The 15,836-nt window shown below is 47.8% G+C and overlaps 1 protein-coding gene across 1 annotated transcript in view; it reads right to left on the reverse strand.

Annotated features, from left to right (window-relative positions):
- Window positions 1-13,852, reverse strand: part of BRWD1 (bromodomain and WD repeat domain containing 1) — a gene marked incomplete at its 3' end in the record, with an annotated part of 68,059 nt that extends 54,207 nt beyond the window's left edge. The window contains exons 1-6 of the mRNA XM_012730916.1: window positions 13,679-13,852; window positions 11,776-11,874; window positions 11,270-11,430; window positions 9,993-10,214; window positions 2,088-2,188; window positions 1,018-1,088 (exon numbers count right to left, since the gene is read on the reverse strand). Coding sequence (XP_012586370.1) covers window positions 1,018-1,088; window positions 2,088-2,188; window positions 9,993-10,214; window positions 11,270-11,430; window positions 11,776-11,874; window positions 13,679-13,766 — 742 coding nt within the window. The remainder of the gene's footprint in view (window positions 1-1,017; window positions 1,089-2,087; window positions 2,189-9,992; window positions 10,215-11,269; window positions 11,431-11,775; window positions 11,875-13,678) is intronic.
- Between the last annotated feature and the right edge of the window lie 1,984 nt (window positions 13,853-15,836).

Here is a 15,836-nt window from a genome sequence, read left to right on the forward strand (position 1 = left end):
GATTATGGTGATGGCACACGGGTGACTTGGTGATGGGAAACCTGCGGGAATTACAACTGAGATGGGAAAAAAATGTACAAAATGATGTAAAAATAAACTGTTATAAAATAAAAAAAAAGAAAGATAAAACTGAGCCCTTAACCTTAACTGCTGAGTCCAGGTGGTGTCAGGGATGGGTGGAGCTGGGGACATTCAGCGGGTGTGACACAGCTGGGCAGCACCGGGGGGATGGGGCTTTGATTTAAAAGGCCCCACCGGTGGTGGCACAGTTGGCTGCAGCTGCTTGAGGGCAAGTTCGATCCCCACCCCGGAGGTAATCCACAGGGCACAGCAGACCTCTCCTGACCCGCCTGCTGCTCCCCTCAGCAGTGTGCTTCGTCGATCTGCCCGTTCTGCTCCCCACTCTGGATCTGGTGGAAGCCTCTCACTGCCCCTGCACCTCTGGCTTGTACCCCAGTTCTGTATGAATAAATAAATCTTTAAAAATAAATTTAAAAAAATAAAAGGCTAATTCAGTGTCTAACAAGGGGGGACCTGCTTCCTCGGCAAGCCCACACCCACACTCCTAGCTGTGGATGACAAAGTTCACTTGCTGGAAGTTGTCAGGGGAGAAGTCTGTGACCTCTCCTAAAAAGAAGAGGCGTCCACACAAGTTCACCGTCGAGAAAAGAAAATGGAGAATAAATGCACCCAAATGTGTAGGAAACAATTTAAACTACCAAAAACATGCAGTTTCAGTGGTTAAAAGAAAATTCTGATTTTGGCCTCTCACACACGGGGCAGAGGGAGAAGGGTAACTGCAGCCTCCTTCCTGCCGACCACCAACTCCGGGCGACAGGAACCCGAGGACGGTAGAAGGGTGAGGACGACTAGGAAGGGGCCGATACATGACCAACGCCACACACACGTGATGGGATGAACACAGGCATTTACCCTCCATCACAGGGGTCTTTGTGACAGTGTCATCATTCAACACAGGGGAGTATTAACTGAGGGAAAGGCCTGAGGGTCCCTTACCAACGCTGAAAGAAGAGCAGAGCATCTGAACGCCTGGTCTTGGCTTCTCAGTGAACTTCAGGGGACGTGGGCTTTAAAAACGTGTTTAAAATACGTTAGTTTAATACACAGATGTGGCTTACAATGTTGGTTTTCATCTAGCACTTTCAAGTAGTATCTAACCTTAGTTCTTTCTGCAGCGCACAGCACCCCGTTCCCTCCACCTTAGTAACAGACCGGCCCCGGCAGGATGGGCGGCCACACTCCCCCCGGCCCCGATACCAAGACACATGCAGGTCGGGTGCCGGTTGCTGGGAGAGGGTTAGAGCTCAGGGCCCGGGGAGCCGGCATCAAGGCTGAGGGCAGGCCCCTGAACAACCCAGGGGCACATTAGCCAGCAGAAATGGAAGGAAGTCACACCTGCAAACTTTAAGTTTTAGTTGTCACACAGAAAGTAAAGAGTTTTATTTCATTTAAACTGATATTCCCAAAATATCACATCAGTATTGGCAACATTTTAACAAGAAGTTTGAGTCTTTCTTTCACATATCTTTGAAATCTTCCATCATATATTGAATATGCACTTTAACCAAGTCAAAATTACTTGATCAGTATTCAGATCACATAGTTGGAAACTGCATACTCAAGGTATTTTGAAATAGGCTGGACATTTCTGGAATAAGTGAGTCAAAGACCAGTTCTCAATAGAAACCACATCTCCATCCCTCAGTGACATCACCCACAGCACAGGAAGCTAAGGGCACACCGACCGGCAGGCCTACGACCCCTCAGTGACCCTGCCCAAGTCACCAGTGGATCTGACTGTGTCTGTGACACTTCAGAATGCTGCCACACACTGCACCTCCCCTCATCTCTTCTCACAGAAGTGCACACACTGAGACGAGACAGCGTCTCCCCGCTGTGCCCACCTGTCTGAACAGCGAGCCGTGACGGCCAGTAGTCAGATGTTTATAGTGCAGATGATAAAATTAACTTTGGAAGTAAACAATCAGCACCTCTCTTCATAACCACACCTGACTAGGTTCAGTGATGCCATAGAAGAAAATTGATCGCACAGTGAAGCCACTCACCTGAACTTGAGCGAGTCCTGATCCCACTGCCAGAAGCAAACGGTCCCATCCGCGCCAGTGGAGACCATGTATCTCTGGGGGCCTTTGGCCATGGGGCTAAACTAGAAAGCAGTAACACACACAATTCAGTTTCCTGAATTTTCGTGCTGACATAATCAACAGATTTTCGAAGTTAACGTCAATGCTAAAATATAAGAAATCCAAAATGCAGATGAGGCTATCGTGAAAAATTATGATCTATACAAAAGTCTATCTCCAATTTATAAACAAAAAATATGATCTCTGGGCCTCCCTGGTGGCACAACTGGTTAAATCTTAGCCTCCATGAAGCTGTCCACAGCCACTGCAGCACGAGTTCAATCTCCCACCAGGGAATGACCCACAGGGGGCAGCAGGCCCCTCCTATCTTCCCGCTGCTCTCCTCAGTGGAATATTTCAGTCAGTCCACCTGTTCTGCTCCCCATTCTGTCTCTGATGAAGCCTCTCACTCCCCACATCTCTGGTCAGTACCCCAATTCTTGTGTGTATAAATAAATAAATCTTGGGCCCTCCCTGGTGGCGCAACAAGTTAAAGCACAGCACTGCAAAGCTGGCCATAGCCCCTTCACCACAAGTTCAATCTCCCACTCCGGAGGTGACCCACATGATGCGGCAGACCTCTTCTGTCCCGCTGCTGCTCCCCTCAGCAGTGTGTTTCCTCAGTCTGCCTGTTCTGCTCCCCGCTCTTCTCTGGTGAATCCTCTCATCCCCTGCACCTCTGGCCTGTACCCCAGCTCTGGATGCATAAATAAATCTTTAAAAAAGTCAGAGACAAAAACTATCCATTTAAAAAGTAAGTCTTTTAAAAAATATGATATCAACAAAAGACCATTTTCAAAATAATCATGAAGAACCTGAAAAGCTTTTCGAGGTGAAAACTCCAGCTCTGTCCAATAGTAAAGCGAATCACAAAGCCACCAGTGGGCACACGGAGCACAGCAGATGACCAGCAACGTGATGACCGGTGGGAACCACATAGTAGGAAACTTTCAAGAAGATAAAGGTGTCCCCTCACCCCACTGTGGAAGCTCAGATCACTGTAGAAAAGGTGAAGAAGGGATAGCGGTGACCGGTGCTGGAGGGCAGGAGAGGCCAGTTACTATACAGACGTGGACAACAATGTCAGAAAAAACATGTCAGTGACAGAAAAGCGGGAAAAGGTGAAGGGGTATCTAGGGAGCAGAAGCCACTCCTTGGCGTGTACACCGAGACAGACTCCAAGTACATCAGCAATCCAAGTCCTTCAAAACTCAGGCCCTACAATTATTACAAGAAAACCAAGAATCATACTGTAATTCCAGAACCAGGTGAACACTTGCACGCCACCAAGGGCCAGCTGAGCTGCAGAGACGAGCCAGGGAGAGAAAAATGGACCCAGAAAGGCCGGGAGGGCTTGTAGGGCCCCACGCAGAGGACTCAGGGAGCAGGGAGAGATGGGGGAAAGAATCCAAGGGCTGGAGTCAGAGCAAAGAGGCAGCTGTAGTTCTCAAGCAAAACAGTGACAGCAACAAAAGATGTGTCCGAGAGCAGCTATACTGACAGCCACCGAGGAGGAGTCACTGACCGCCAACAGGAGACCCAAGTCGCCCACGGAACCCAAGACCCGAACTGCAAGCAGCACTCCGCCCTTCCCCAGAATGGGCAGGAATTCAGGAGCTGTGCCCACTGGAGACATGCCAAGGGGCTGAGCAGACGAACACCTATACTGCCAACAGCAGAAAAGAGCTGGGAAGAAGGGAAAGGCTTTTGAAATGTTCAAAGTGATTATTTACTGATATCAAAGTGGATATTCCACAATTTAGACTAAAATTAAATTTCTGAGAATTTCCTGTTAAAAATGTTATATTAACTGGATATTCCTATTCATTAAAACCTGATCAAATTCTATCTTTGTAAGTAGCTTTGAAAATTCTAAACCTGCCTGTCAGGGAACGGACACTTCCTCTAAGTGTTCTAGGGCAAACCACACGCCACAGGCATGGTGGCATCGGTGGAGTCTGACTCGAGACTGACTCGCCATGTGCAGACACCATACTGCGTTCTGTGCAGCACTTGCGTGGCACACTCGGGCACCCAGCAGGACAGGGTGAGAGGGCTGTGTGTGATTCTTTCTGAACTTAACCTAGGTGGCCTCCTAGGTGCCAACAGAGCAGCCAGGGCTTCAAAAGCGCCAAGTATGTCACACCAGGACTTGGAGATACGTGATATGTTCACAACAGCCTTCCAATTCAGGCACCCAGTAGAAATTTGCACTGAGATTTTGCCCTGTCCATAGTTTTTGTCAGGACTTTCACACCTTCATATAAAGTTTTCGACATTTCCTGTCAAAATTTATCCCTTCAGAGAATGGAAGTATCACACTCCCAGACTTCAAACAATAGTACAAAGCCATAATAATTAAAACCATATGGTACTGGAAGAAAACATAAGTAAAACACTACACATGGTACCTCTCAGTAACAGCTTTAAAGACTCATCCCCTAAAGCAAAGAAAGGAAGGAAAAGTTTAACACCTGGGATTTCATCAAACTGAAAAGCGTCCCTACAGCGGAAGAATGGTAACCGAAACAAAGAGACACCCTGGTCGGGAGAAAAACACTTGCTGCCTACAAGGGAGAAGGGGCTGATCACAGCGCACTTGGCTCACCGGAGACACCGTGAGCAGCCCAGTCAGAAGTGGCCGGAAGAGCTTCGGACGCTTCTCCCAAGAGGAAATGCCAATGGCCAGCAGGTGTATGCAAAAGGTCAGCTCACTTGTGGTAGGGAAATGCAAATCAGAACCACAGCAGAGACACCTCGCACGGTGAGAAGGCACCTACAGAAAACGAACACCACAGAACACCACAAGCCGGGAGGATGTGGAGAAAGGGGAACTCTCCACACTGGTGGGAGCGCAAGCAGCTGCAGCCGCTGTGAGCGCCCGGAGGGCCCAGACTGCTGGAAATGCAGCTACCTGACCCAGCCAGTCCACCCCGAGGGACCGACCCACGGAGCGCAGAAGCTTCAACCCGAAGGATGCCCACGCCCCTGTGTTCCCTGCGGCGCCGCTCGCCACAGCCCAGGCTGGGGACACCCCGACCGCCTGCAACAGGCGACGACTGGGTCAGGAGGACGGCGACCGTACACACAGCGGGACGCAACTCGGCAGCCAGGAAGGACAAGCGCGTGGCCTTGCCGGCGCCGGGACGGAGCAGGAGGGACCGTGCTCGTGACCTGAGGCGGGAAGAAAAGGGACAGCCAGGCGGTCTCACTCACAGGAGGAATGCAGGAGACGCAAAGACAGGATGAGGTTAAAGACATCATAGTAAATAAAAAAACAAAATTAGCAGGCAGATAAATCAGAGACATTCTGGAGGGGAGGGAGAGAGGGGAACATAGGACTCGCAATGGTGCACAGATGGTTGGGGGGACTTTATGGCGACCACACCCGAGATGGGAAAGCAAATATTGCATAGAGAGAAAGAGTGGTAAAATTACCTACATTAAAAAGAAGACACTCATGGAAAAAAAAACAACTGTACCCCTTCACACGAGTTATGGGGCTTTCGGCTCTATCTGTGCGGCTCCCGACGGCGTGAAGCTCTGGTTTCAGCAGAGGAGAGCCCTCTCTCTCCACTTCACTAAGCTCTCAGTGGGTCTGAACTAATTCACCAGTGACTCTGAGCCTGGCCTGCTTTTATTTCTCACAGATTTCTCTTCAGTGCCCAGCAGGAATGTGTAAGCTACGCAGCTCCCTCTGCCATTTCTGTGTCCTTCAGGCCACTCCCTAACAACATGCGCTCAAGATATTAGGAGAACCTCACTTTTCTAAATGGGCTCGAAGAACCCTGCATTAAGGAAACAGTGTACACTACCATGTCTCCAAGTTCTTCCTGGCTTTATGATCGATACTATAATCTCCCCAGTCTACTTCCAAAGTCTTAGCATTTTTCTTGACAGCTACATATTATTGCGGTACATGGATGGAGCTGGATGGGATGACACTAGGTAAGATAGATCAGAAACACTCCTGCCAGGGAGTGACCCACAGGGCACAGCAGACCTCTCCTGTCTCCCTGCTGCTCCCCTCAGCAGAGTACTTCATCCATCTGCTTGTTCTGCTCCCCGCTCTGTCTCTGGTGAGTCCTCTTACCCCCTGCATCTCTGGCCTGTACCCCAGCTCTGTATGAATAAAGAAAAATCTTTTTACATGTATTTTTAAAAAAAAGGAAATTACACATTTCAAGTGACTGACTAGTATTTATAATGCCTGTGAATTTATTTGACTTCCACTTTCACAAGGCATATAACAGAGTCACCGATGCCTAGTCTGTACTTTGCCATTAAAGGACTCAGTCCCCAAGGCACTCAACTGTCACCTTGGCACTGCTGACGTGCCACCGCCTTGTGTGCCCACAGGCGTGAAGCAGTGCACACCGAAAGATGCACACAACACGCAACAGCAAGCTTGCACTGGAATCATCTGAGAGGCAACCACAGTACTGAGTGGCCATGACCCCCGCTGCGACCCCGTGTAAGACAGCAGGACACTGTGGGGTTTTTTTCAATCAATCCTTTTGCTTTCAGAAAGCAAGCGACCTGTGAAATGAGCATTTTAGCTCTCCTCCCCAATATCCACTTCTGCCTTTCTTGGCCACCGGTGTATCGCCCATGTGGAACAGGTGCACGCCCAGGGCGGGGCTGGTTTTCCCCAAATACCTCCTTAGCTGTTAGCATGAGGTGAGCACACACAGGAGCACTCACGGACCAGGTACCAGGCCCCCCAGGAAGTGCTTTGCAGTCGCCCCTTGATACAGACCGAGCCCCAGGCGCAGAGGGCCACCCCAGCCCTGGCACGCTCCAGCCCGCCGGGCCTGGCGGTCGCTCGTGGGCAGGCGCCTGGACAGTGACCACGCAGCACGCAGCTCACAGTGAAATGGCCCAACTGCCCCAATGTCCTGGACAGGCTTTCTCTCCCACAGGCTGGACTCCAAGTCAAACTGCATTTAGAGTTCTCACATTTTCCCCAGTTCTCTTTGAACATTCTTCGTTTTTGCCATCTTAAATCTAAACCTTTGAAGGCTAGAGAGTATTTACTCCACATGCTGTTTCTGAATTTGGTTTTGCTTGCTTGCTTATTCATGAGATTCTCAGGCTAACATGCTGAAGAGAAACACGAATAGCTGGAAAATGAGTTTAACTACAGGTACCACACATACCACAGCTACAGGTTTACTCAGACTTTTCATTAGTCCTGGTATTTTTCTACATGTTGACACCTACCTTACATAAATTTTCAAATTTCCTGTATAAGGTTTTTAAAATATCCTCCCCCTCATGCCTAAAGGGACAACAGTGATATCTCGCTTACAAATGGGCTTACAGTTACTTATAACATTTCTTTCTTTGTTCCTTGACTCATCCCAGTCGTAAACCAACACCTCTAAGGAGTCCAGACAATGGCAGCTTGGTTGTTCCTATCGTGACGCCTATTCTTCCACCCTTAATTTCTGTCTGTACTTGGCTAATGGCCTCATGAAATCACCTCCTTCCCTACTGTTTCCGGTATTTCTCTAATTTCCTGACAGATACACTGAGTCACAGATGTTTAGCCTTTTTTTAACATAAACATCGAGGCTATCAACATCCCCGCATGCGCAGCTCCAGCTGCGTTACTCATCCACTACGCAACAGCTACCCCAAAATTCAGCTACCAACACAGTGATGAAAATTCATTATTTTGCAGTCTCCACAGGTCCAGATTCCGGAGCAGCTCACCTGGGTTAGGTCTGGCTCCGGTCTCGTGAGGTGACAGGTTAGCAGTGAGCACAGTCCAGGAGGCCACTCCTGAAGGGTGATGACTCATGCCAGCCGCTGCGGCAACACCCCACCTCCTTGTCACGAGAACCTTTGCTCCACAGAAATGTCCTATCAACACGATGGCTGAACTGGCCCGAGACGACGGAGCCGAGAGAGGAAGACAGAAGCTTCCTTTACTCTCACACCGGAGTCACACTACATCACTGTCTCGGGCCACGCGGGCCACCCTCCTCGGCGGAGACCTCCGGGGTGTGAGGACCAGGAGGCAGGAGTTGCTGGGTGTCACCGTCACAGCTGGCTACCAAGCACCACAGCTTGCAAGGTACAGCATGTGAGGTTTTCATGAAACATTCTGATCGTTAATCAGTCAAAAATACCCTCAAATTTCTACTGAGGCTCCTCCTGTGATGCATGGGTCAAGCAGAAGTTTCTGTTCATTTACATTAGTGCAGTTCTCATGAATGAGCTCAGGGCCTCATCACACCACTGTCACAGAACTGACTCAGACAATGTCCACAGAAGCGCCGCATACTGAACCCTGAGAAGTGGCATGCGCTGCAAGGTCCAGCGCTGTCTGGGCCATTTTACTGCTGCCGTGTGCAAACTCACCCTGCTGACCCAGTCACCCTTTGGGCTACCGCGCTCCCGCCTGAGGACGCAGGTCTGTCCTCCCCACAGCCTGCCTGTGCCGCGAAGGGCACTACGAGGCCCACCCAGGAGACCTGGTGCGTGAAGTGATGTCATTCGAGACTGGGATTCCGAGGGGGAGGTGGTTGGGGTGGCAGCCGCGGCATGCGGACCTTGTCACGAACGCAGGCCCACGCCGACTTAGGAAATCAGAGTAGGTAGGACCCTTGATGTGAGTCTCCCTACAACAGGCGTCTCAGGCAAGCCTCCCAGCCGTTCCCACTGCAGTACAGAGAACTGCTAATCCTGACAGGGAGACCTACAAACCGACTCTGGAAAGATGCGAATGGCAACCAACCATAGGAACTCCTCAAACACACAATTTGTGCAAACTGTGCACAATAAACAATCGGCTCCTTAAAGAAAACAGGCAATGGGGCTACAGAGAACATGTGGGCAGTGGTGTACGATGCGTTTTAACATTTTTACTCTACGGCAACTAGCTGTTGAGCGGAAGCTTTGCTTGGGTCCCAAGGCAAACTAACTATAACACGACTTATGAGAGAACTAGAAATCTGAACATCCACAATGTTGTCGCTGTTTTTGAAAAAAGGAATTCTGATCTTTTAAGACAGCGAAATAAGCCCTCCCTGGTGGCACAACAGGTCAGGACGCAGCACTGCAAGAGAAACACAGCCACTGCAGTGAGAGCGCAACCTCCTGCCCCAACGTGACCCAAAGGGCGCAGCAGACCTCTCCTGATTCCCCGTGGCTCCCCGCAGCAGTGGGTTTCAGGATCCACCTGTTCCACTCCCCACTCAGTCTGGTAAATCCTCTTACTCATTGTACCTTTGGCCTGTACCGAAGTTCTTGTATGCATAAGTATGCGTAAGTCAATCTTTAAAAAAAAAAGAAAGGGCCTCCCTGGTGGCTCGGCAGGTTAAAGCGTGGCACAATGAAGCTACCACGGCCACAGCAGCACCAGTCTGATCCCCGGCCAGGGAGTGACACATAGGGCGTGGCAGACCTCTCCTGACCTGCCCACTGCTCCCCTCAGCAGTGGATTCAGTACATCCGCCAGTTCTGCTCTCCACTCGGTCCTTTCACCCCCACCCTCCCAAACCTCTGGCCTGTACCCGTTTTGTATGCATATATCAACCAACCTTTCAATATAAATGTATGTGTAAACCAAGATAAATATGCAAAGAATTATATTCCATGCAGAAGTGGAAGAAATGTAAATGTATTTCTGCAAATATCAACTTATCAGGTTTTAAAGTACAAGCATCACTAACACACCCCAGTTTGTAACTGACGTTCACTCGACCGTAATCCTAGAGGGAGCCGGCAGCCGTGCTCAAGCCCGCAGGCAAGTCCAAAGCAGCAGTGGCTTTAAGGAAAAGTGGACATCCCACAAGTGTGCACACCACAGCTAGTTACCTGCAGAGATGTGATGGACCCTGTGTGGCCGTGGAGCACAGCAACCGGGGCACAAGTCCTCAAGCACCACACTCGGATTATCTTATCACAGCTCCCTGCGGCAATCATTGTATTCTCATAGTTTACTGCCATGTCTGAGATTTCCGCAGAGTGACCTCTTAGTGTGGAGAGCAGGCGGCCATTATGTGTTGACCAAATCTTCACCAAACAGTCATCTGAACCCTAAGAAGAAAATATACCCCAAAATAAATGCTAGTGCACAAGTCTTCGACGACACTGAAAAGAACACCGCTGACAGGTCACTCAAATGAAGGACCACAACTCGTCTCTTGCTAGCTGTAGCTGTAGCATACACTGGGAATTACAAAGGTCATGGCCAGATGACACAATGTGTCCTCAAACTACATAGTAGCTACAAAACAACATGCGGTTAGCGATTTCTATGGATCAGATCACATTACAAATACTATTTTACCAAAAGTCTTGGCCAAATAATAAGTTCACTAAAAATTCACAGTTTACCTACTTCAACTAGTGTTTAAATGGTTAGCTGATACAACACTTAGCTGGGAGAGTTTTAGAATAGACCTGCATTTCACAGCTGAGAAACAAGCATAAATGGCAATCCCACATCTAAAAAATCAGAAACATGCCCTCATTCAAATAAGCAAACAGCAGTCTCAAACTTGGAGCACCAGCCAGCACCCATCCACGCCTCAGCAAACTTTCAGGTCATTTACTTTGAATCTCAACTGGAAAATGAATTTAAACTTCTCACCCACCCTCACTCCCCTTAAACATTAAAACAGTAAATTAAATTCCAAATATTCACATGTAGTTTTAAAATCACTGGAGCCCTAAACTATCGTTTTATAATCAATCCATTTCTCTGGACCAGTGGCTAACGTGAGCCACTTGTAGAGATCTGGGTTGGTTGGGTTTTGCCGAACACACACGCTACAGATTAACCTGAGTAGGCATACACTGGGCCGGGGGAAAATGCCAGGCCCACAGGTGGTGAAGCACTCCCAGTGACGACGCCCAGAGCCACTGCTCTAAGTCAAGGCCTCACAGATATCTCACAAGGCTCGGCAATCTGAATCAATGACATTCTTAATAGAAACCCAAGCGCATGGGCCCCAGACCTCAGACCCACTGAGTTAAAACCCCAGAAAGGGAAGCACAGAAGTGACACATTTGTAAGATTTCCCAAATGCTCTGATGCTCACTAGAGTGCTCCACGTGATACCAAATTGAATTTAAAAGCATTAACTCACTGTAAATATTCTATGTCCTGTCCTATCAAATGCTACACAGTAAACAGCAGACAGATGTCCCAGAATCCTCCTGTGCATTTTTATGTGCTGATACATAGTTCCTGGAAATGCTGTGCTAAAAGTGGAACACCCTGTGAGTTGTTTTCCTCGATGTATCTCCACTAGGAAATAAAAATAACAAAAATGGTTAAGGGAGAGTTAATAAGTAAAACGTTAAGAAAATCTCGAACACATTTTCTAGAGGGTCACAAAATCTATGTTCAAGAATTCCTAAGGACACAAGTTTGTTCCCAGCTCTATTTCACTATCCTCACTACCATAAACTTTTGTCATTTTTATCACACTTAGCAATTATTTTAGAAAACAGCAAGACTGACAACGTTTTTGTTCCTATTGAAACAACACTACTCTCGGGGCTTCCTTTTCCATTTGAACAGAGCCGCTATCAAGCTGGCCAAGAGCGGTCAAGCACGGTGCTCAGCACCTGAAAGGCCAACCTCACTTACCAAGATTTGGTGGGGAACCGTAATTCACGGGCATTTCGGGAGGTCTTCCTCTGTGAAGAGCAGCAAAGGCAGAGCCCTTCCAGACTGTGTTCCTGCAGTCTTTAAAATGAATTTTAGATACACATAAAATCTTGAAAGTGAACCCCAAGAAAGATTTTATAGAATACTTACGTATATTGCAATAAACTGTTTATTCAAAGTTTTACCATCTACTATACTTTTAACAGAAAAGCCCTAGAGGTTTATTCAACTACTTCTGAAGGAAAAAAATTAAGACAGCTCAGTTACAACAACACCACTAGCATTTGTGTGGCACTGTACAAGTTACAAAGTGCTTTCCACATACAGCATCTCATTGCGTCCTCACAACAACCCTGTGAGGTAGGTGTCATCGCCAACCTGTAAGTGAGGTAACTGAGGCTCACAGGTTCTGGGGACCCTGGGAAGATTCCCACAACCGATCAGTAAAGGGAGGCCACAAGCAGACCCTTGGCCTCCAAGTCCCGTTCAGTGTCAAGGAAGCTGCTCCCCAATGCAGAAATAGACAAGATGAAGGACGCGTAGTCTCGATCACAAGTGTCCCACTTTTCAAATATGGGAATTTTGGGGGGAAATTTTAACTTCTATGAAAATTCTTGATTTAATTAGCTTGCTTAAATGTCACTGAGTTTTAAAATTCATTTTGGCCACTATTACCATGACTTTAATGTCCTCAGGAAATACTGGCAAGGTAAAAACAAGTGGCTTTCCACTTGTTTTAGGGTCACAGCCAACCCTCTGCCGAGAGCACTGAGAGTCGACGCCGAAGCCCACTCCTCTGCCCTACCAGCAACTACACCAGGAATTCTGCCCCTCTAGGCTGCCCTGCGCAGAGCGCAGAGGAGGCAGGATACTGAACCTCCTCAGAGCCTCGGGTGCCCCAGAGACAGGCAGCGCGCGTCGCAGGCGCGCCCGATCCAGGAAGGCAGCGGGCAGCGGCACAAGTGGCCGCCCGGCCGCCAGGTCTGCCGCGGTGCTCGTTGCAAAACGACACTGAGCTTGACACGGCAAAGAAAACAAGAGAACGGGCGACCCAGGCCACTACTATAGAACAGCCTGAACAGAGCGCTCACAGGCAGTGGGACACCGAAGCCAAGGAGAGGAAGGGGCCCTGAGCGGCAAGTGCGGCCCAGCCGGTTCCCTCTGGGTCAAGCTGCGGACCGGCTGTGCACCAGGAGGCGGCAGAGCTCCCAGTCACCCCTGGGCACCAGCTGCGGTGGGCTCAGGGTCAGAACAGGCGACACTCTTAGCCACTAGCAGTCAAGCCATGTTGATACACAGGTCACAGCGCATACACAGACTGAGTCTAAGCGGTTCATACCACGCTAACAGAGAGGAACAGCAATTCCACACATGTTGCTACCACATAACTTTGCAATAAAATTAAGTCACTGAAAAAAAGAACCATGCAATTGTACATTTTTGGTGCTTGTTTTCAAACTGCTACCAAATTTAGGAAATCACTTTCCCTTATAACAAAGGGCTTTCAGAATCTAAATACCAAGTGAAATACTTCTAGCATTTAAAGAGTTTATTAGACACATACAATTACATCCAATGAAGTTATAAGTGAGCTACAAAATGGAAAATTAAGAACTCACATTGATAAAACTTCAAACACATCTCAAAATTGCAGGTTTTTAGCTTAACATCTATACCTTTATCATTTTCTTTTAATGAAGGACCCACTGAACACTTAAGTAATAAAATTCAACATCTATGCTAAATGCAGAGAATGTTAAAGAGTCCACAGCATGGGTTAGAGTTACATTATCACCTTTCTTCCACAATGCTTACATTACTTCACAAAGTATAATTATTAAACTAGTAATACAAAGCAGAACACTTCTTCAAATTAAGGTACCTTTTGCTGTACGTAGCAAAGACTGCCTTCCTGCACCAAGTAAGGAAGTGACTCTTGAAATGCTGGGTGGGATTTCTTTGTCCAGCATGGGGCCGATGCGCTGACAGATTTGCAACAGGTGATCAGGAGCCACATGCTTATTGGACAAAACCTGGGTGGAGAGAAAGTTTGCAAAGTCACATTGTTTACAGCAGTATCAAAAAATATTAAAAACTTTGGATGTCTGACAAACAAGTAAAAACCAAGTACAAACAAACTGCAAACCACTGCTAAGAGAAATTAAAAACCTAGAGAAATTAAAAACCTAAGTAAACAGTAAGCTGGCCTACAGATTCAGAGTAACCCAAACCAAGCCCCCACGGCAAGTTTTTTTTTTTTCTTCTCAAAAGATTAATTTATTTGTGCATACAGAACTGGGGTACAAGCCAGAGGTGCAGGGGTGTGAGAGGATTCACCAGAGACAGAGTGGGGAGCAGAACAGGCAGATCGACAAAGTACACTGCAGAGGGGAGCAGCAGGCAGGTAGGAGGGTCAGGAGAGGTGTGCCACGCCATGTGGTCACCTCTGGGGCAGGCGGGGATCAAAATCACGCGGAAGCAGCTTTAGCTTCTTAGTGCTGTGCTTTAACCTGCTCTGCCACCAGGGAGGGCTCCCAGCATGTTTTAATAGAAAGTGGTAGTCTTATTCTAAAATTCTACAAGTACAAAGCGGCGTTGAAAAAGAACCAAGTAACCATACCTGATTTCAAAATTCTTATAAAACTATAGTTATCAGAACAGCATGGTACTGGCATAAAGAGAAAGTGATTAATGGAACAAAGAATTTACAAGTCACTCATAAAGATAAATGCTTTCTGACAAAGGTGCGGAGACATCCAAAAGAGAAAAGACTACCGATTCAAGAACTCATGCTACAACTGGCTAGTCATTTCCTCAAAAAATAATTTGGGCCCTCCCTTGTGGCGCAGCGGGTTGAAGCACAGCACTAAGAAGCTTAAGCCACTTCCGTATGAATTCGATTCCCGCCTGCCCCAGAGGAGATCCACATGGCAAGGCAGACCTCTCCTGACCCGCCCGCTGCTCCCCTCAGCAGTGTACTTCGTCCATCTGCCTGTTCTGCTCCCCGCTCTGTCTCTGGTGAAGCCTCTCACCCTTCGCATCTCTGGCCTGTACCCCAGTTCTATATGAATAAATAATTCTAAAAATAAAAAATAATAATTTAATTTGTATCCATACATTGCACCACAAACAAAAATTATCTCAAGACAGATCACACAGCTAAATGTGTACCCTAAAACTGTAAGACCTATAAAATACTGAAGAAAACATTTATTTCCTAGGGTTGGGCTAAGATTTCCAATGATGCCAACAACTAAACCCAAAAAAGAACAAATCAATAAATCAGATTTCATCAAAACTAAGAATCCATTCCTATTAGGGGAATGCAAAGACAACCCACATGAAAGAAAATATTGGCAAAGGCATGTATCTGACAAAGGACCTGGATCCAGAGGATGTGAAAACTCACCCTCACCTAAAAAATACTCAATAAAAACTCAGACTCAGGGCCTCCCTGGTGGCACAGGGGTGAAAGACAGTGCTATCGATCTATCGTAGTACAAAGTGGACCCTTAGCTGGCCAGGGAGTGACCACAGGGCGCAGCACCCTTCCTGTCACCCCGCTGCTTGCTCCCCACAGGAGAAAATTTCAGTGGAGCTGCCTGTTCTGCTCCCCACTCTGTCTCTGGTTAATTCTTCTCACCCCTCACACCTCTGGTCTGAACCCCCATTCGTGGATGCATAAATAAATAAAAAACAAATAACATCTTCATGTCGTATACCTGAAGCTGTTAAATGTCAACTGTATCTCAATTTTAAAAAATAAAAGTTAACCAGTACGAAAAAAAAGTTGAACATAAAAGAATGCTAGCATCAGTAGAATAATGTTTTCAACATCTTCCCAGCCCCAGGCGTGCCACTGGAAGTCTCTGCCTCAGCTCCTCGGTGAGCGAGCCAGCTGTACGGGGACCTCAGGAGCAGGCCAGGACTGAGTCCACCCCGTGGCCACAGTGGGTCTCCCGCCTTCTTGTCCCCTTTGCTGCCACAGCACGTCAGAAAGCAGGGCTACAGTGTGGGCCAGGGCACGCCAGGACTGCTGC

The sequence above is a fragment of the Condylura cristata genome, unplaced genomic scaffold (assembly GCF_000260355.1).
Source record: "Condylura cristata isolate star-nosed mole 26May11 unplaced genomic scaffold, ConCri1.0 scaffold00003, whole genome shotgun sequence".
NCBI lineage: Eukaryota > Metazoa > Chordata > Mammalia > Eulipotyphla > Talpidae > Condylura > Condylura cristata.